The sequence below is a fragment of the Papio anubis genome, chromosome 16 (assembly GCF_008728515.1).
Source record: "Papio anubis isolate 15944 chromosome 16, Panubis1.0, whole genome shotgun sequence".
Taxonomy (NCBI): Eukaryota; Metazoa; Chordata; class Mammalia; order Primates; family Cercopithecidae; genus Papio; species Papio anubis.
In genome coordinates, this window is record NC_044991.1 from 24,422,974 (window position 1) to 24,445,074 (window position 22,101).

The window sequence follows — 22,101 nt, forward strand, 5'->3', positions numbered from 1 at the left end:
GAAGCAATATCGAATAAATTTTTAACAGTGGCATTATTTCCAAAGAGTAACATGATCAAAGTTTTTCACTTTCTATTCTATCATTTTACTACTGCTTGGGTACTATAAGTAAGCATCGTTACCAATGTCATTTTAAGATATGGCTATATATGTCTTTCAATGTCAAGACAGGAGTTTAGCCAATGAAAGCTGTTAACAGCATCCAGTGATTTCTATGGATTCCATTGTGCCAAGGGGTTTTTCTGACCTCATTTCATCAGAAGAGAGAACAACAGAGGTGATTTTGTGGGTCTCCTCTGTCTTGGATGGAGGATAAGTGAGAGACCCAGCATGGAAATGCAAACAGTTCCACACAGAAGGGGCCCAATTCAAATTTATTTGCTCCACTTTTGGCCTTTTCTTGGCAAAAAATGAGGCAGGTAAGAAGACTTCTATGAGGAACCAGTTCATGTTCATTCCAATCTCTTAAAATGGTAAATAATAATGATTTTTCCCTCCCTCCCTTCCTCTTCTCTCCTCTCCTCTCCCTTCTCTCTTTTTCCCTCCCTTCCTCCCTCCCCTCCCCACCCCTCCCCTCCCCTTCCCTCCCCTTTGCTTCCCTTGTCTTCTCTTCCATTTCCTCCCCTTCCTTCTCTTTCCTCCGCTTCCTTCCCTTCCCTTCCCTTTCCTCCCTTCCTCCCTTCCTCACTTCCTCCCTTTCACCCTTTCTCTCTCTTTCTATCTCAGTCTCTCTTTCTTTCTTTCTCTCTCTCCCTCCCTCCCTCCCTCCCTTCCTTCTCTCTCTCTCTCTCTCTCTCCCTGCCACCCCTCTCAACAGGGTTTTGCTCTGTCACCCAGGCTAAAGGGCAGAGGCATAATCACAGCTCAAAATCCTGGGCTCCAGCAATCCTCCTGTCTCAGCCTCCTGAGTAGCTAGGACTACAGGTATGTCCCACCACACCCAGCTAATTTTTATGTTTATTAGTATTTTTTAGAGATGGCGTCTCAACTGTATTGCCCAGGCTGCTATCAAACTCATGGGCTCAAATGATGCTCCCACCTCAGCCTCCCAAAGCACTAGGATTACAGGCACAAGCCACTACACCCAGCCAAATGTTCTTTTTCACCAGGCTACATACACTCCCCTTCACTGGAGTTCACACCACTCCCTAATGTCTCACACACAGCTTATCTCACTCGTTTACATTATGGGCCAGGTTTCTGAAGGCACCTGAGTCTGTGATCCCACTGACGGTTATAAAATGACATTTGTGAGCAATGCTCGTGAATTGGTGGGGTAGGGGGAGTCCAGATTCTACATTAAACAGCTCCACGGCACCCACCCAGAAAAGATCCCTAGAAGGGATTTGCCACCCAGGGACCTAGGGGAAGGACACAAGACCACTCTTACTTTTCTCACAAAATGGGGGGTCGCTGCTCCAGCTGAGGTCCCACTGGCAGGTGAGGGTGTCACTGCCCACGATGTCGTAGCCGGGGTCACACTGGTAGGTGATTCTGGCTCCCCGCACCAGCTCCGTGTGAGAAGTGGTTTTCCAGCCATTCTGGATCTCGGGTAAATCTGAGCAGGAGTCATTCCTTGACACCTCTTTAAAAGAGAAACGTCAGCCTTAGATGGGGGAAGCGGTCTTATTGTTGGGGCCTCCTTTTATGAAGGCTAGAGGGATGAGCGAAGAGGAAAATAAGTCTCTAGAAATGACCAACACGCTTCCAAAATCGCTTAACTGGCAAGAGCTCGTCGATAGTGAGGCTTTATGGTTACCTCTCTCTGTGGGCCACTGAACTCACTGAACGTTGTTTTGGTTTGATAAAACCAGTCTAGGATTTCGAGTCAGACAGAATCCTAGCTCTGCCACTTACTAACGGTGTGACAGGGAGACAATCGCTTTTTGACTCTGCAGCTCAGGTTCCTTGACCTTTCATGAGGGAGTAATTATAACGGCATCTGCCTCACTGTGGCTGCTGCTCACCGGATGTCACTGGATGTCTCTCGCCTCCGAGGGTTTACACTCTTCTAAAATTTTTTTTATTTTTGTTTTTTATTTTATTTTTGTTTTTCATTTATTATTATTATTATTGTCATCATCGTTATTTTTACAGGCAGGGTCTCTGTTGCCCAGGCTAGAGTGCGAGGGTGTGATCATAGCTCTCCACAGCCTCAAACTCCTGGGCTCAAGTGATCCTCCCATCTCAGCCTCCTAAGTAGCTGGGATGACAGTCATGTACCATCATGGCCTGGCTAATTTTTAAAATTTTTTCTGTAGAGATGAGGTCTTGCTATGTTGTCTGGGCTTGTCTTGAAGCCTTGGGCTCAAGCAATCCTACTGCCTGGGCCTCCCAAAATGTTGAGATTACAGGCATGAGCCACTGTACCTGGCAGAATTTACACTCTTGTGTAGTCCTCACCAACACTGAATAGGAGATTGGAAAAATGGCCCTGGGTGGCTTCCGAGGTTAGGTCATAACCACATTGAGGTTCTCTCCTTGCTCTCTGTTGAATCACTCGTTTCAGCAGAAGCAGCTGCCATATTGTGAGGATGCTCAAGCAGCCCTCCAGAGAGACCTACAGGAAGAGAAACTGAGGCCTTCTGTCAACAGCTGGCATTGACGTGCCAGCCACATGTGTGAGCCGTTTGGAGGTTCATCATCCAGTGCTCATCAAGTCTTCAGATGACTGCAGCTCTGGCTGGCATCTTGACTGGAGCCTCATGAGAGACCCCAGGGCAAAGCCATCCAACTCATGCTACTTCTGAATTTCTAACCCAGAGAAACTGCAAGATGATAAATGTTTACTGCTAATTTGGGGTATAATCTATGACACACCAATAGGTGATTAATATGCTCAGCTTCATCCTAAGAATACCTATAAATCCATGAGTTTGGTGAATAAGTAATATATGCATTTTTAATATTCATTAAGAGAAATAATTAGCTATCAAAATAAAAACAAGCTGGGCACAGTGGCTCCTGCCTGTAATCTCAGCACTTTGGGAAGCCAAGGCAGGAGGATTGCTTGAGCCCAGGAGTTTGAGATCAGTTTGGACAATATAGGGAGACCCCTTCATCTCTACAAAAACAATAACAAAACTAAAAAATGAGCCAGGTATGATGGCAAGTGTCTGTAGTCCCAGCTACTCAGGAGGCTGAGGCAGGAGGATTGCTTGAATCCAGGAATTTAAGACTGCAGTGAGCCATGAAGGCATCACTGCACTCCAGGCTGTCTCAAAAGAAAAGAAAAAAAAAAAATTTTGAACAAAAATAAATAAAAATAAACTGTTGGTATATTCTTCAAATCCAATTGCATATCATTAGTGAACATGAAGCATACTCCAGAAAATGCTACCCGCAGCTTATTACTGTGTCTTTCTCTGTAATTGTTCTGTTTTTCTCCTACAAACTCTTGTTACTAAGGTAGCAATGCATGGCAAACTATTACTATTCTTGCTTCAAAGTGCCCACTGCACAGATTTGGAGGAGCGAGCTAATTATGTTGTATAATTAATTTGCAGTTCTTATGTGCTTCTGGGGAACGCAGAGCACCTCCGCCGTCTGCAGGAAAGTCATTCTGAGAACCAAGCAATGGCTTTTCCCGGGATTTCATCATGATTTTATTTGGGGAAAGGAGATCTCATGGGTGTCTGCAAGAAGAAGGGTAAGAAAATAGCTTTGAGAATTGCTTGGTGGGGGGACAGGAGCCTCTATTTTTAGGCCTCTGAAAAATCAGCCAAGCCCTGGATTTGGGACACAGCTGCAGATGCTCAGACTGTGGATGAAAGGGGAGAAATGGGAGCAGACACCAGAAATGTGGTCTGCCTTGAGCCAAATGCTTTGAGACGGAGAAAGGCTAGCTTGTCTGATTTTTCAATATGGGCCACCACGGCTTCACTCTCCCGTGGGACCTCCTGTCTCCTTGGTGGCACCCACTGCATTTGTAATTTCTCAGTTGCTGCCACGATGTAGAAGAAGCTTGGCTTAAATCTTGTCCCCACTGTTTACTAACTGGGTGGCCTTGGCTAAGTCACTTAACCTTCCTGTTCTTCAGATCCTGGGGCCTGTACCCCAGGGACCCTGATTCAGGAACACGCATTTTTACCAAGCACCCTAAGTAGAGGTTTCTAGAATGGTCCATCCCCATGGGCCCTTGTTAACTTTGCTAAGAATTAAAAAACTGCCCTATAACCTTCTTGTTCTTCGGATTCCAGGGCCTGTACCCCAGAGACACTGGTTCAGGAACATGCATTTTTTTACCAAACACCCTAAGTGGAGGTTCTGGAATGGTCTGTTCCCATGGGCCCTTGTTAACTTTAGTAAGAATTAGAAAACTGCCCTAGGAGTTGGAAGACTTCTTTTCTAGTCTTCTTTCTTTTTTAAAGAAATGGTGTGACTCCAGTCATGCCCATTAACTGCTCTAAGCCTCATTGTTCTCATCTGCAGAGTGGAGTCAATAATTATTGCATTGCCTATTCCAATGGGCAATGTGAAAGTTAAGTAACATGCAGGATATGATGATGTTGTGTGAACACTAAGATGTGTTAGATAGATTCATTTGTTTGTTTGACTGAGATATTATGAATATCTTATTAGACGCTAGAAATACAGGGATCTGAAGTCATGGTTTCAGTCTCATGGTCAAGATTAGCACCAAGGTTCAATTTTTGTGCAAAAGAAATGCACAAATGCACTTAATACACACCACCATCTACCATTTCATGCTCATGGCAGACATCACTAATCAAGCACAGCCTTCTGTTTGTTTGAATCAGGCGGAAACCTCCCAATCCTCAAAACAGCACTCCAGGGAGCCACTGTCATTTGATTGGAGTTGACTTACAATATGGAACTTAGTATTATCCTAGACTCAGAAGAATAAACACACAACAAATAACCAAAGTCTTCTCAAAAAGTACTGCTTACTCGCCTCTGTTTCTTAATCCCTTCCATCCCATGCATTTGGCCATAGACAGTGGGCAAAGAACAGGAAACAGTGAATGGGTCTTTGCATCTCTCTGTTCAAAGGTGAATTCTGGGAGGTAGAATTCACATTCCAGAACCATGTAGGCCCAGAGTCTTCCTGTGGAAGGCTCTAATTGCAATCATAGCAGATAAACTTTGGCCACCTTCCAGAGCTGGGCTTAGGCATTTAGGTCAATATAGGAGCTTCAGAATTCTCTAGTGACCACAGGAACCCCTGACCCTACCATCTGATGCATCCATTGAATGGGAGTTACATATGTGTATGGTAAAATCTAGATCCAGAATGGCAAATACCCTTCTCATGCCCATGGCAGGCATCACTAATCAATCATGACATTCTTTGCCATAGACTTTAGGCATGATCTCCTTGGAGTTCTTTCAACACGGTCTTCAACATAAGTAGTAAGCAACTGAGTGGCATCACAATTAGCTAGAACGGTCTGTTTGCCATTCTTGTAAAATTAACTGTGTGTCTCTTTAACAGGAATAACAATCAAGAGCTGTTCTCTCTTTTTTTTGTTACCCAAACTAGCCAAGCTGTGTATCCTTGAAAAACATTCTCTGCAATCCTTTGCCTGCCTCTTCCCCAGCATCAGCTTGTGATCCTGATATTGTCTATTAATGGGACTGCCTTTCTCGTTTCCACTAATGCCTTAAGGGTAGGGAGAATATTCTATTCATCTCTATATCCTGGTATGCAGAGCCTACCAAATAGGAGGTGTCAAGGGATTTTTTTATGAACCAAATCCTCTGGAAAATGGAGATAATGCATTTGAAGATAAAATAAAATAATATATGTTAAAGTGCTTGCCGACTGTAAGTTGTCACACAAATCACAAAAAGTTTCAACTTCAATGAACAAGAACACTTCTTCTTCAAGAAAGTGAACACTGGCCCGACTTTCTGGTTAACCTTGATCAGCCTTGGATAGAGTCAGAGTCAGATTTTTTTTTTTTTTTTTTGGCATCAAGCTGAATGCAGGTTTGGAATACTGACTTGGGCACTAGGGGAGATAAATGAGCAAAACCATGACCTCATCTTTCAGTGGAGAGGGAGAGGACATCTAAGGAGAGAGACAGGAGCCAGGAGACCAGAGATTCCTCCAAAGGCAGCTGAGTCTGGAGGGTGTATTGCCTGGACAGCCAACGTGAGTTATCCCCTGAAGCCCAGGGCACTGCCCAGAAAAGAGCAGGGAACCCACACAAAATTGTAGCAATAACATTCTGAAAATATTTAGCAGCACAATCAAAGGTAAAAAGGCCCCTGGGAAACATAAAAAAGAAGATCAATACTCGTGTTAGCCTCTCTGAGGGGAGGACATGTAGCAGGCAGGGATGAAAAATGTTCACCATATGGGAATAAAAACACAAGAAATGTACTTTGGCATGCATGAGGCTTCTTGAGACAGCCCACGGTCAAGGGGGTAGCTTGGTTTTTTAGGTGCAAGTGCTGGTACAGAGGACAATTCATATTATTAGGTTGGCGCAGAAGTAATTGCAGTTTTTGCAAATTAAAACTCCAAAAACCGTAATCGCTTCTGCACCAACCTAGTTAGAGACGGACAATTCTTTTTTTTTTTCTTTTCTTTTCTTTCCTTTTCTTTTTTCTTTCTTTCTTTCTTTTTTTTTTTTTGAGACAGAGTCTCGCTCTGTTGCCCAGGCAGGAGTGCAGTGGCACAATCTCAGCTCACTGCAACCTCTGCCTCCCAGGTTCACACCATTCTCCTGCCTCAGCCTCCTGAGTAGCTGGGACTACAGGTGCCTGCCACCACGCCCAGCTAATATATATATATATATTTTTTAGTAGAGGCAGGGTTTCACCGCATTAGCCAGGATGGTCTTGATCTCCCGACCTTGTGATCTGCCCGCCTCAGCCTCCCAAAGTGCTGGGATTACAGGCGTGAGCCACCGCGCCCGGCCTAGATGGACAGTTCTTTAAGTGAAGGGGGAGAAAGAACCAAAGACATGGAATCTTGCTCCAACCACAGGGTCTTTGGTGGTAGTGGTGGTGGCAGAGGGCTAGGTAGGATGAATTCTCCTTTTCTCTGCTCCATCCTGGAAATCAAGATGCCAGTCTAATTCCTGGGAAGTGCAAGCACGTTTCCTAATCACTGGCCGAATCCTGCCCATTGAAATTCTTGGGGTGCTACCACCCACCCATTCTTCTGGATGTCAAAGGATGCTATGTCTTAATTACCCTCTGTGTCTCCCAGGTTCTCCGCTGCTGCCCAAAATGTTGGGGGTGAAGGAAGCTTTGGAGCTGGGAATGAGGAAGCGTGGATGGGAGCTCAGCTCTGCCCCTGATGAGAAACCCTTCATCCTTGCTTGCCCAGGGTTTCTTCTGCTGGGACACAACAGGGCTGGACCAGTTCCTCTGTTAGTGCAAGTCTCTTCTGGGGCTGGGATGAGTGGGACTTCATGGTGTCCCAGTCCTCTACATCTGGGAATGTTGGTAGTTCGGACTAGAGTGGTGACCATAGAAAGATGGGGACACGTGCTTGGATTTGAGACCTATTGTAACAGTGGAGCGGAGAGGATGGATTGGATATGGGGACAAGGAAGGAGGAAGCAGCCTGAGAAACCAGGAGAGCTGCGGTCTCATTTCCTAGGATTGGCAGACAGCAGGGGATGCAGTTGAGTGGCGGTGGTGGTAGGCAAGAGAAGAAATCATTCTGTTTTGCCATGTTAAATCTGACATGTCTACTGGATGGAGGCAAGGGAGGAGTTGGCAGGGAGTTGGATAGATGGATTTGGAGTTTAAGGTCAAGGTTGTAAGTACCGGTCAATGGATATTGGTACTGTTTCAATCCATGGGACCAGATGAGGGCATGGAGGGACTGAGTCTAGCCGGAAAAGAAGATACAGTCCAGGATGGAGCCTGGGACCCTCTGGTGTTTAAAGGTTGAACAGGAGTAGGGGATAGAGCCAATAATGAATGAGGGAGCGTTACAGGGTGGGAAATGAGAAGGGAAGAGTGTGATTGGATGAAAGCACAGGAGGGGTTATGGGAGTCTGTGAGCTTCGCTTGAATTTGATAGCAGGTTTTTTTTGTTTGTTAGTTAGTTTGTTTGTTTGTTTGTTTTAGGATGAGCGGGAGAGACACGGTTTGGAGGCCACATTGAAGATCAGGGAAGACACCTCTTGCATCTATAGCTCCTAGAGTACATGAAGTGGGAGAGGAAGACTGTCCTTGTTCAACGAGGCTACAGGAAAAGAAGAGGCCTTAGAAGAGAGCTGAGCTTCAGTTCGGGCTAGAAGGTGAAGACAGTGTTTGAGAAGTTGCATAAATTGGGAAGAAATTAGGAAGTATGTTGATATAAGATCTCAGCTGACCACAAATGAAACATGAGGACAACAGGCTCTCAGCTGACCACATATGAAACATAAGTTATGAGGCACTGTTTACTAACTCCTGATATCAACCTTGTGGAATAGGTATCACTATTCCCATCTTACAGATGACAAAAAGAAGGCTCAGAGAGGTTCAGTAACTTTCCCAAAGCCACACAGACCTCGATGACCGTGCTGGGGCTCAAACCCTGGTCCTCATGACTAGAGAGCCCAGGCTCTTAAACATGACTGTGCCAACACAATGAAAAATCAGTGTAGTACAAAATTACCAAATAACCTAGAGGAAACCACCTTAACCTGCATCTAAACACAAAGAAAAAAATAAATTGACCAGATGAGACACCTACCTATGTAGTTCATGATGAATCCCTGGCCCTTTCCAAAGATGAGGCCAGCAGGGTCCGAATGGAACTGGATGGTTAAGTCTGGCGTGGAGGAGTACAGCTTCTGGGGGCCACTGTTCCCAAGGTACTGCCCCAAGATGTGGGGCATGACCTCGTCGCCATCGTAGATGGTCAAGATGTCACTGTTGCTCAGATTCAGGCTTGGAGGACAGAGAAGAGGGAGAGTCATGTGAAACAGAGTATGGGAATTCAATAAGCCCTTGATTAACTTTTTCAGGCAATACACAATTTCTTAAGTGTGTATGTATCAGGCCCTAGACTAGTTGTCTTACCCCCAGGCTGAGGGTAAGATTGGCATAGACTGCAAATGTGACACAGAGATTTGTAAGTCATTTTTTTTGAGACAGAGTCTCACTCTGTCACCCAGGCTAGAGTGCGGTGGCACAATCTCAGCTCACTGCAACCTCCGCCTCCCAGGTTCAAGCAATTCTCCTGTCTCAGCCTCCTGAGTAGCTGGGACTACAGGTGCATGCTGCTATGTCTGGCTAATTGTTTTTGTATTTTGTAGAGATGGGGTTTCACCATGTTGCCCAGGCTGGTCTCGAACTCCTGAGCTCAGGCAATCTGCCCACCTCGGCCTCCCAAAGTGCTAGGATTACAGGTGTGAGCCACCATGTCCGGCCGTCAATTGGGTTTTTGAAGACACATTGATGCAATGGTCTTGCCTGCATGGGACTCATTGCAAAGTCCAATGCTGCATTGTAAGAAGAATCACCTTCAAAACTCCCATTATCGGCAACCATTTCGTAGGTGACAACTCTGTGTTAGGCACCAGGCTACAGGCTGGGGCTATGACCTGCATCTTTCATTCTTCTTCAATGCAGAACATGCTGACAGCTTGCTAATTACAACTTGCATCTTTATATAAGGTGAAATGATCTTTCCATTTATCATGGGACAAATTCCTCAAAGTCAACTGAGTTATCCATTATGTTTAAGGGGTAGGGCAGAGGTGGGATGGAGGCACCTTATTTATGAGACGTACTCAAACCTGTCACCATTCATACCGTTAAAGGATGACACATTTTCAAAGACTCCAATGCAAGAAAGTACCTTGACACTAAATAATTAAACCACAATGGACAGTTAATAATCCAGAAATCACTTCAATATACCACAGAAACATGTGCCATCTTAGACATGCTAGATACAATTGATCTCTAATTGAAAGAATGCCAGAAAATTCACCTTTGGCTTCATCCATCATGGACAGATATAAATTCATATTTCTTTCTTTCCTTTTTTCTTATTTCCCTCTCTCTATCTTCTCTCTCTCATGTCTTTCTCCTTTTCTTGTCTCCTTCTCCTTAATTAATTTTTTTTTGAGCATTTACTATGAGGCAGGCACTGTGCTGCACTCAGAAGGGTCACAGAGTAGTGATCTATTTAGATTTGTAAGCCAGGGATTGTGGCAGGAGTTATAATCAAAGTAAGGACAGAGAAAATAAGGAGAAACTGAGATTGGGGGCTTCCTGGAAGCCTTCCTGGAGGAGGTGATGTTTCTTGCTCTGAAGCCTCAAGAAGGAGTAGGAGACCCCGAGGCAGATAAACAGAGAGTAGGGAGTCCAGGTGTAGTGGCTTACACCTGTAATCCCAGCACTTTTGGAGGCTGAGGTGGGAGGATTGTTTGAGGCCAGGAGTTGAAGACCATTCTGGGCAACAAAGAGAGACCCTGTCTCTACAAAAAAAAGAAAAAAAAAAAAAAAAAGGAAAAGAAAAGAAAAGAAAGTCCGTGCATGGTAGCTCATGCCTATAATCCCAGCACTTTGGGAGGCCAAGGCAGGCAGATCACAAGGACAAGAGATCAAAACCAGCCTGGCCAACATGGTGAAACCCCATCTCTACTAAAAATACAAAACAAAAAAAATTAGCCAGGTGTGGTGGCAGATGCCTGTAATCCCAGCTACTCGGGAGGCTGAGGCAGGAGAATCACTTGAACCCAGGAGGTGGAGGTTGCAGTGAGCCGAGATTGTGCCACTGCACTCCAGCATGGGCAGAGAAGCAAGACCCCATCTAAAAAAAAAAAAAAAAAAAAAAAAAAATTCTGGTGTGGTGGTGCACCTCTGTAGTCCTAACTTCTCAGAAGGCTGAGGCAGGAGGACTGCTTGAACCCAGAAGTTTGAGGCTACGGTGAGCTATGATTGTGCCATTGTATTCCAGCCTGGGCAACAGAGCGAGAACCCATCTCACAAAACAGAACAAAACAAAAAACAAAACAAAACAATAAATGGTAGGGAGGAGGCAGAGGGAAGAAAGGAGTAAGGCCATGGTTCCTGAAGGAATTTGCCCAGTGGTCAGTGTGCCTGGGGTGTGGGAATAGGCATAGGAGCCTGCAGAGTTCTGCAGGGATTAGACCAGGAAGGGCTTAAATTGCCAAGCTTCGACATTTGGACATCATCTTACAGGAGATGGGGAGACACTGAAGGGTTTTATACAGGAACTGCATGACTGAGCAATTCAGTGCCAGAGGAGAGGTGTTCCAGGAAATGGCCCTGAGCAGAGTTCCCAAAACTGATGCAGACTGACAGCGGCCCTCCCTGCTGATAGCTTCATCCAATGGCCAACGGTGGTGTTTGCTGCTAGTCTGGGAGTAGGGAGGCGAGATGGCAACTATCCATGTTGGTGTTTCAGGTGGTCAGAACGAAACAACAGAAACACAAAGAAAGGTATCGAAAGTTTGCTTCTGGGAGGCAGGGATTGTATTTTATTCACCCTAATACCTTCCACCATAGTTCCTCATGTAAAGTTGCTCTAAGGGGTGGCTTAGGGAGATTTTGATTGCCCCCCAAATTTTCATCAGTTTCCCCTATGCTACTCCCAAAACGTCTTCTTCAAATAAAAGCTATCTGCTTGCTTTGCACACATGTCTTCCAGACAAAGCCCCAGACTCCTCCTACCCCCTGACAGTTTTTAACTAGATTGAAACCCCTAAACCTTTGCCATATTGAAATTCTGGAGTTGCCACTTTTTTCTTGCACACAGTAGGTGCTCAATAAATGCTAAGGTATGAAAGAGCCTGCCAGAGAGTCTACTTGACAGCAAAAAGAGTGAGACTGATGTCAACTTTGGACCTATGGTAGGGAAGGACGTCTTTAGCTCTAAGTACCATGAAAACATTGATTGTTCATGAAAGTGCTGGATTAGACTAGTGTGAAACATGGTAGATGGCAGATATATTCCTTAAGCCGACTTCACAGCTGATCCGCTGGTAACAGTTTACAGACAATGCGCATCTTGGCTTTATTCTTTCACTTCAATGACAAAATGCAGTAACAGCATCTTCAAGGGTGTAGATAGCTTTCATTTTAAAACCATACGGCAACTCTTTGTTCTCCATAAAATAGGATGGAGCGATGTGCTGGGAAAAGCACGCTTGGAAATCAGAAAGCTTTGGCTTGATTCTCAGCTTTGTCACTGTCATGGAAGGTATGTGGTTTTTCTGAAATTTCTTATCTGTGAATCAGCCTTAATATTCCTCGTCTATGTCATGAGCTCTGGGGATGAGGTGAGTTAGGCAGAAGGTCTGGACTCAAATTCCAGCTTCACCGTTAGCACCTGAGCAAGCTCGGTGAGGTCATTTGAATGTTATGTTGTTATATTCCACTTTCATTTTTGGCATCATCATCATTACCATCACCATCATCACTATCGTCATCATCATCATCATCACCATCATCCTTCTTTGGATTTCTGTTTCTGCCAAATGACATCAGATGATTTATGTCAGTGGTTTTCAACTAGGGGCAGTTTTCCTCACAGGTGACATTTGGCAATGTCTGGAAACATATTTTTCCTAACTGGGTGGGTACCATGGGTGAGTGGAGGCCAGGGATGCTGTTAAACATACCACAGGGCACAAGACGGCCCCTCACCCCAAAAAAGTATCTAGTCCAAAATGTCAATAGGGCTAAACTTGAGAAACCATGACTTACATAAATGCACATTGTAAACTGTGTGCAACAAACTATTAAATGCAATTTACCCTGTTGTCCTGAAATTTTAGCAGTGGCTCCCTAAGCTAAGAACAAGACAATAGGTGCAGTGCATTCCCACTTTCCAAAGAGAGATACTTGGTTGTTGATTGCATTTGGATTCTCCAGATGCAGAGATCAAGCAAAGATATGAATGTCTTCTGAAGTCTGGCTTGTCTGGGAGGCCATCCCAGGCAGCACTGGTTGGCAAATGAGACAAGATGAAGGGAAGGACTCAATGAAGAGTGCATTGATGAGCAGGTTTCACTGTGCATTTTGGCTTCAGTCCTGCAGGAAATTTAGAGATGGTGCAGAACACATCCATTGGGAGAAGGAGCTGGGGTATTTATCCTCCAGTTCCCATCCTTTATTGACTGAGGGCTGCTCCTGGATGTGTTGAGTCTCTAACACTTCTGGCCTGCCCATGTGACCACATGGCATCAGAGAAAGGCTGGAGAAGTGGACAGGGGCTTGCAGCAGGAAGTCATTATGGGCACATGGTGGCAAGTATTGCACGGTTTAGACAGAGTACCAATGGCATCATCTACTACCATTGATGCAGCTCTTACAGTCTGAGCCCTTCTTCCCACTTCTAGCTTATATAAGAGAAGGAGAAGAATGCATTGGGCCATTGAGGAGGCTGGCAGGAAGGACTGTCTTGAGGGGAGCGGTCACTGTGGGGCATAATAGGAGGAAGGGTAGAATGTGTATCACCCTCACATTAAGCCTAGTGAGGAGGGCTTCAAGGGAACTCGTCGTGACTGGGCAGGTGCCTTTCTTTTGTGGCTTGGATAACAGTGGCTGGATTTGATGCTCAGTAAGATAAATGATAAAATCAGACTGGGGCTGCGTGCCTGCCTCTGGGCAGAGCAAGGAGAATAAAAATGGGTATTGACAGTGAGCATCCCATCGCTGATGACAGTAGGGATATGATCTATGTTTTCTGGGTCTAGTTGTGAACTTTGCAGGCAGAAGCCAACTATAGGTCTCCTTACAAGTGGCCTTGTACTGAAAGGGTGATAGAACCCCAGCAAAGGGGAAAGTTAAGAGCAGCTGGGCTTAGGAGACTTTCCCACATTGAATACCCTGTAAAAGACAAAAAAGTCAGCATTCTATATATTCTGTAACATAACAGTGTAGCCAAACTAGGGTCTCCTGTTCCCTTACCTCCCTTGCCTGTTGTCTGCAAAATTCCCTGCCAGAGGAGCTCTGTGGCGGAAGGGATGAAGTTTCAAAATGAATGATACTTAGGGTTATAAGATTTTCATACTGGACTGTACTTATTGTGACCAGAAGACCTATGAAAATGCAGCTTTCACCCAGAGGAAAAAAAATAATATAGGATGTGCCTGAAGGGTCACTGGGAGAAAAAATCAAGTTACTCTCTGCCTCATTCTTCTGAATCTGCTTTTTTGACAGACTGGTTCCAATTATGTACACAGAGGCTGGCAATTTAGCTTTTTCCCCTCAATGCAAAGAGAAGCCTTCATTTTCACTTGCTCATCCATGTATTTACCAAGTGCATTTCGTGCCCCTGGAATCGGACCATTGTAAGCAACCAAGATGAAAATGTGTTGAGTTCACTGCAGGGAGAGCCACGGGGCAGAGCGTGGTTTTCCGCTGAGGTCTGAATTGAGATGTCAGCTAGATACGATCCAAGGAGGCGCTGGGAAAGCGGGATGGCAGTTTGACTCCAGGATGAAGGGGAGATGGAGAGATGCAGGCACGCTTGGTCTGACTGTGATGGGGAGTGGCAGGATCCCCTCTGGGAGAATCCCATAGGACCACAGAGCTTTCCAAGACCAGACCCTGCCCACTCCAGCCCCTCTCAGGTGCCAGAGTGAAAGGCTTTCCACAGGCACAAAGCGTGAGCTCCTGGTAGAAGACCTCAGCTCCCATCTCCCCCTCTACAGTCCACCTCTGTCTTCTTGGTCACTGTCGCATGCTATGCTCAGACCATCAACGCCTTTCTCTTGGGCCGTTGGACAGCACCTCGGTGGTTTCCTGACCTCATCCTCACCTGGCCCTGATACTCCTCCCCTTAGCAGCCAGATGAATCTTTCCAGAAAGTAAATCGGATCTGTTCCCTCAACAGATGAATGAATGAGCAAAATACGGTCTATTTGTGTAGTGGAGTTATTATTCAGCCATAAAAGGGAATGCAGCAGTGGCCCACGTGCAGCACAGGTGAACCTCGGAAACATGACACGCAGAGAAAGAAGCCAGCCATGAAAAGCCACCTATTGAATGACTCCATTTATAAGGAATATCCAGAATAGGGAAATCCACAGAGAGAGAAGGCAGATGGGTGGTTATCAAGGGTTACGGGGTGAGGAGAAGTATGCGGAACAATTGCTTAATTGGTATGGAATTTGTTTTTGGGGTGACGGAAATGTTTTGGCGCTAGATAGAAGTGTTGGTTGCACAACATTGTAAATGTACCACACACATAGATACATATGTTGTATATGTTAAAATGACTAACTGTATGTTGTATGAATTTCACCTCAATTAAAAAAAATATCTTAGGATAGAGTGTAAACTTCTAACCCTAGTCTCAAGGCTCTGTAGGTCTATCTTTTGCATTACTCCCTGCCCCATCCCTGCCGCCTTATTTCTGACTCTCTCTTCCAAGCCATTATTTTACCTCCGACCAGACTGCATTGCTCACCAGTCTTTCCAAAGCACGATGCTCTTGGCGACCTCTGGGACTTTCCACATTCCCTTCCCCGTGCCCTGAATTCTCCACCTGGGAAACTCCTACTCACCCCTTAGTTTCAGCCTTCCATGATTCACTATTGCACAGAGCCCTCAGCATCCCCTTCTGGTCTGGGCTGCAGCCCTTGTGATCACCCTCCTTATGGAGCTCAGTCAGCACTCAGGGCTCCGTTGGTCTGGGGATGCTTGTCTGCAGCAGATCAGGAGCTCCCCGAGGCCCTAGGGCTCAGCACCATGCTGAGTGTGTGTCTCTGGTGAACCAGTGCCAGCTCAGGGCATAGGGCCAGGTTTTGGGCTCAGCTCTTGCACAGAGTGGACTGTGGCTTTGACCCCAACCCCTACCTAGGACCCTAACCCCGACTGGACTCTTCCCTGCTCCAACTTTGGGAAGGGGACTTCTCTCAGCCAGTGCCCTGGCTGCTTTCAGCACTTGCTCCCCAGGGGGGTTAAGTTGAAAACTTCGATATCGGAGGGAGGCTGCCCCAAGGGATTTCTGCCCCGCCTGCCTCTAGGGCTCCTTGTTGGCCATGACTTCATCCTTCTTGGATATGCAGGTCACCAGAGTCCAGTCTGATGCCACCTGACACCCTGCATGCCTGAGAGATCACTCCAAAGCCAACCCACCGGCTTGTCCAGCTTGTCTAACCTCCTCTCCTTCCCCACACTGACCCTGCTCTGGTGTTCCCACTTCTGGCTGTGTCCTTTAACTCCTCCCTTTCTCGGGGCAGTGAAAACACTGGCCCCATTGGATAGCTGAGAAAGCATTTCCCAGGACCCACATTTAGCTTTTGAATAACAACAATGCTGTCCGCCAGGTATCAAGCATTCAAACAACCTCACAAAGTAGGACTTGCTCCTTTATACAGATAGGGAAACTGAGGCTCAACCAGGAATGTCAGGGTTCAAACCTAGGTCTGTTGATGCCACAGCTTGAGATCTGAACCACAATTTTATACAACAGCCCATGAAAGCTACATATACACGTTTTCAAGAAGTGTGCCCCGACTGAGTCTTGTATCAGAAAACATGAATTAAAAAACCACATATAAAATCTTCATTATAGCTGGGCATAGTGGTTCATGCTTGTGATCCCAGCGCTTTGGGAGGCCAAGACTGGAGGATCACTTGAGTTCAGGAGTTCAAGATCGGCCTGGGCAACATAGTGAAACCCCCATTTCTATAAAAAATAAAAACATTAGCCAGGCACGGTGGCATATGCCTGTGGTCCCAGCTACTCAGGAGGCTGAGATGGGGAGATCACTTGAGCACTGGCGGTTGAGGCTGCAGTGAGCTTTGATTGCACCACTGTACTCCAGCATGGGTGACACAGTGAGATGCTGTCTCAAAAAACAAAACAAAACAAAACAAAACAAAAACACATAAAAAAACAAAAAAAAACCAACAACAAAAAAACAAAAAACAAAACAAACAAACAAACAAAAAGTCTGGACCGGGCGTGGTGGCTCACACCTGTAATCCCAGCACTTTGGGAGGCCAAGGTTGGTGGGTCACCTGAGGTCAGGAGTTCAAGACCAGCTTGGCCAATATGGTAAAACCCCATCTCTACAAAAAGTACAAAAATAAACTGGGCATGGTAGCATGCGCTTGTAGTCCCAGCTACTTGGGAGGCTGAGAATTGCTTGAACCTGGGATGTGGAGGTTGCAGTGAGCTGAGATCACGCCACTGCACTCCAGCCTGGGCAACAGAGTGAGACTGTCTCAGAAAAAAAAAATCTGTGGAATGAGAACATCCCTTTCTACCCCTCCAATCCTAGTGTGCCTGTTGTGTTCTTATGATATCACTGCTAATGTTGGTTTGATTAAACCTGTGATTTCCAACTTTTTTCCCCAACTAAGGTAATATTTCTCTCTATGAGCTTCCTATTTTTTTTTCATTTTAAAAAAATGCTTCCAATTTATTTATTTCTAGTTTTTAATTAACACATAATTGTACGTATTTATTAGGTACAAAGTGATATCTCATTACATAGTAAAATGTGTACTAATCAATTCAAGGTAGTTAGCATATCTGTCACCTTAGACATCAATCATTTCTTTGTGTCGGGAACACTGAAAATCCTCTCTTCCAGCTATTTGAAAATATACAACCAATTATTGTTAACTGTCGTCACCCTACAGTGTTATAGAACACTAGAAGCTATTCATCCTTTCTAGCTGTGATTTTTGTATTACAGACTTCTTTTTTTTAAATTAAATTAAAAATTATTTTTGAGACACAGACTTGCTCTGTCACCCAGGCTGGAGTGCAGTGGTGTGGTCTCAGCTCATTGCAACCCCCACTCTCTGGGTTTAAGCGATTCTCCTGCCTCAGCCTCCCAAGTAGCTGGGATTACAGGCACGTGCCACCACGCCCAGCTAATTTCTGTGCTTTTTAGTGGAGGCAGGGTTTCATTGGCTGGGCTGGGCTGGTCTCAAACTCCTGACCTCAGGTGATCTGCCTGCCTTGGCCTCCCAAAGTGCTGGGATACAGGCTTGAGCCACCGCACCCAGCCCAGACTTCTTGTTTTAAAAAGATTTTGTCTCCCTAACATTTTACATTTCTTGGTAAGAAATATTCTTTGTGTTTTGTTCGTGGTTATTATTGATCAGGTATAACAGAGTTTGCAATAAAATCAGTGTTAATCTAGTTACTTAGTCTGGGTGGCTTAATTTTGATAGATAAGAGGTTTCTGTTATGGTTTTTGAAATATTTAGGAAGATCTGGGGAAAGATACATAAGAAAGTAATTGCATTTAGGGAGGAGAGTCAGGGAGGGGGGCTGTTTGCTGGGGAAGGATGGGAAACTCAATTTTCACAGTAGACTCTTTTGTACGTTTGAATTTTGAATCATGTGAATGTAGTACCTCTTCAAAAAGGATAAGAACAGCCTAAGGGACCCTCATTGCTTTCACTGGGGTCTAGAGAGTGGAAGAGGTGAGGATAGAACGCAAATTAGAATCTGATACAGACCAGCGAACCCATCTCGGGTAATGTAATCCTTCTCCTCACCTGCAGAGGGCAGTGCATGCCTAAGCATGGAATGGGCTGACTTCACGGAAGTGCCCTTTTTACCCCAACCAATCAGGAGCCTGGATATGGGGAGTAGGTGGTAGGTGAGGTTGGTAACTATTGAACTAGAGTCAATATTCCAGAGAGGGCATAGAAAGGCATGATGAGCAAGCCCCCTTTCTTTTCCTTATTCCTTTCTAAACAAACGCTTGACCCTTGGCTTAGAAATCTTGCCTTTAAAAGGCTTTTTCGAGCCTCATTCACAGGACGATTTTAGGTAGGCAAACATAGTTTAAAATGTCTAATGTTTATGCATTTCTTTAAATGCGAATTAGAAAAATATATAAATATATGGTTTGCACATCAAACTTCTAATTTCATGGACATTATTTTGGTTGGAGTAAGCCAAGTGAAAAAGGCAAGCCAATTTACATGCATTTTCTGAAAAACAAAAATGGTAACACAAAAAGAAGTAGCTGGTAATAGAATTGGACTGTGGAAACCGCAAAAATTAGCCCACAGACTCAAGTCCAGTTTCTCAGCCTGACCTCCCAGGAAGTCCACAGCTGGGTCTCAGCCCATCTCTTGCTGTCTCAAACACCCAGTACACCAAGCCCCTTGCAGCCCCTAGCCCCTTAAAGCCTCCATCTTTCATGCCTTGGCTCATGCTGGTCTCTCTACCTCGAAAGCCCTCTTCTCTCTTCTCTGCTAGACAACACCTTACTAATTCCCCAGGATCCCTCTGTCCACCCTGCATTTACAGCTATGTAATAATTAGCTAAGGTTTTCAAGTGCTTTTCAAAGCACTTTACATGCACCATTTCATCTTATCCTCGGACTAACCCGTAAGTATGACTATTCACACCCATTTCACAGATAAGCCTACTGAGGTGCCCAGAGGTGAGGAAACATGCTCACGCTCAAGCAGCTGGTTATATAGCAGTGTCAGAATCCAAACAGACGTTTCTGGAAGACAAAGCCTGAACAACAGACCAGCAACCTTCATCTGCCTGTATTGGCTCCCTGAAGTCACATGTCTTTACCCCGATTCCTGGAGGCCATCCAGGACTTGGCACAGGTGAACTAAAGGTCACTTAAATGAAGGAATGACAGCGAATTTATGTCCGTTTTCCAGATGAGGAAACTGAGGCTCAGGGGAATTAAATGACTTTCCTAAGAAAACACTATCTTGCACTTCAGGCAAGATCTTTACGGAACAGTAGAGATACTGATGAAATAAATCATAGGATCTAAAGGAAAGAAAAACAAGAATCAAAACCTGTAAATTCAGCTGTATGCATTAAAACTTTGATAAAATATTTGTAGTTTTTTTTTTTTTTTTTTGAAGGCCTTAGAAGGGACATGTTTAAAGTTGTTTTGTATCTGTTTTCTCATCTGATCCCCTTACCCACATAGTCAGGTGGTCAGAGAAAAAAACGTTATGAATCCCATTTTACAGAGGAGTAGACTGAGCCCCAAAGGCCCAGATCCTAAGGCCTCTGTGCTCCTTTCAGATGCGGCACAAATTTGCCAGGCACCTCTCAGCACCACAGAATTGCCTAGGGACCTTTGACCCAGTGAAACCCAATTAAATTTGCTTTCAATGTAATTTGATAAAATGGCAGACAGGACAAGAAACCATGTCAGCTCCAGGGAGGATGTAGAAAACCAGTATCTTTGGCTCCCTAATAGGACACTTTAAAACACACAAAAATGATGACTTTTCTTTTTCTTTCTTTTAAGATGGTGTTTCACTCTGTCATCCAGGCTGGAGTGCAAAGGCATGATCTTGGCTCACTGCAACCTCCGCCTCCCGGGTTCAAGCTATTTTCCAGCTTTAGCCTCCCGAGCAGCTGGGAGTACAGGCACCTGCCACCGTCCCTGGCTAATTTTTGTATTTTTAGTAGAGACGGGGTTTCACCGTGTTAGCCAGGATGGTCTCGAACTTTTGACCTCAGATGATCCACCCGCCTTGGCCTCCCAAAATGCTGGGATTACAGGCTTGAGCCACCGTGCCTGGCCTGTTTTCTTAGTCTCTTCTTTGTTCTTTCTTTCTTCCTTTCCTTCCACCCTTTCTTCCTCCCCATTTCTCTCCAAAAATATTCACCAAAACGCTTGTCCACTCCAGGCTGTGAACCCACTACCCCATGGTTCTCAATCCTGGCTGCACATCAGAATCCCTGGGGAGATTTAAAAACTCCTGATCCCAGACTGCACTCCAGACAAATCAGGCCATCAGAAACTCTGGGGGTGGAGACTGGGCATTAGTGTCGCTTAAAACTCCCATCCCCAGGGGGTTCCCCTGGGCAGCTGGGACTGAGGGCCGCAGACCCGGAGTTTTCAGCCTGAATGAGACACAGCCCTGATTTCAGAGAGGCTCCCAGTCTCCATCGCCTTTCTTCTTTTCTTCCATTTCTCCATTTCCTCGCCCTTTCTCCCTTTTCTCAATTTCCCTCTTATTCTCAAAGAGAAAAAGAGTAGGAAAGAGATTCCCGTTCTCGGCCTGCCATCCCTCTGGGCCTGCCGCCATGGGCAGCTTAAGCAGTTTCTCATTTCCACGTCCCTGGACTGAGCCATCTCTGAAGGCAGCGGGCGACACTCTGGCAAGGTCACTGATAATGTTTTACACCCAGAACCATGACCAGGAAACCCCAACAGCTCCCTAGATGCTTTGCCTACAAAGACAGCTGTCCTTAACTACCCTGGTGTTTCACCTCCAGCTCAGGAGGCAGCATTAAGAGAACAGGTTCAAATTCTAGCTGGGGGACCTTATAGCTGGGATTAGCCTCTCTCTTGAGCCTCCCAGTGTCTCAAATCTGTAAAATGGGGACAAATGCTGTTGAGCCATGGGAAGTTCATTGCACTAATGTGCCTGTGGGAATTCCACTGGGGCAGCAGGATTTTCCTCTCCATTGCAAAACCACTAGGTAGGCAGTTTGTAGTGGCCCCTGCTGAGGGGCAAGGGCGGGGTGGCAACAAATCTTTGGGGTAAGTATGATTTGGGTGCATCTCAGTAGTAGTGGTCTTTCTAGACCCGTGATCAATAAAAGAGGCCTCCCAGCCTCAATCCCCAAAGCTCCCCTTCCTTTTCTGTGGATAAACTCGAATACACAAATTAAAAAGTCCACACATCAGTCGGTCATGGACCACACATTAAATGTTGCTCTCGTGGGAGCAGCATGATCCACACATGACTTTCCCCATTTCCCATTCAATATCATGGGAAGGCTGATCTGTGAGATACAAGGTTTTGGACATTGATAGTCGCTGCTGAGTCTGAGCCTTCTTTCCAGACCTTAGGGGGTAACCCCAGACATATTCAGGTCTTCTATTTTACTTCCTCTGTGTGACAACATGGCCTTTTTCTGAATGTAAGCTTCCCCTGGGGTTTTATGAGAAATGCTGAGTGGAACCCAGGGTCAGCCCATATTCCACACTGGGAAGTTTGGGGGAGGCAGAGCCTGGCTTCAGAGGGACGCGGGTGATCACAGAGGCTGGAGGTGTGGCAGTAAGGTGTGCGTGGTGTGGTGTGTGGGTGTGGGTGTGGGGGTGGTGTGTGTGGTGCTCTGTGGGGTGGTGGGGTGTCAGGGGCCGCGTGGTATGTGGTGTGTGGTGTGTTTGCGCCGCGCGGTGTGTGTGTGGAGAACCCCTGATTCCGGGAACCCCCGGATGTCATTA

General features: G+C 45.6%; 1 protein-coding gene across 11 annotated transcripts in view; it reads right to left on the reverse strand.

The window, feature by feature from the left end:
* The window catches only part of SEZ6L (seizure related 6 homolog like), a 215,550-nt gene that overhangs the window by 34,751 nt on the left and 158,698 nt on the right, over positions 1–22,101 (reverse strand). For all 11 annotated transcript variants that reach the window (XM_003905349.5, XM_031656403.1, XM_031656405.1 and 8 more), the window contains 2 exons: positions 8,669–8,865; positions 1,391–1,585 (listed from right to left, as the gene is read on the reverse strand). In XM_003905349.5, the coding sequence (XP_003905398.2) occupies positions 1,391–1,585; positions 8,669–8,865 (392 nt within the window). The remainder of the gene's footprint in view (positions 1–1,390; positions 1,586–8,668; positions 8,866–22,101) is intronic.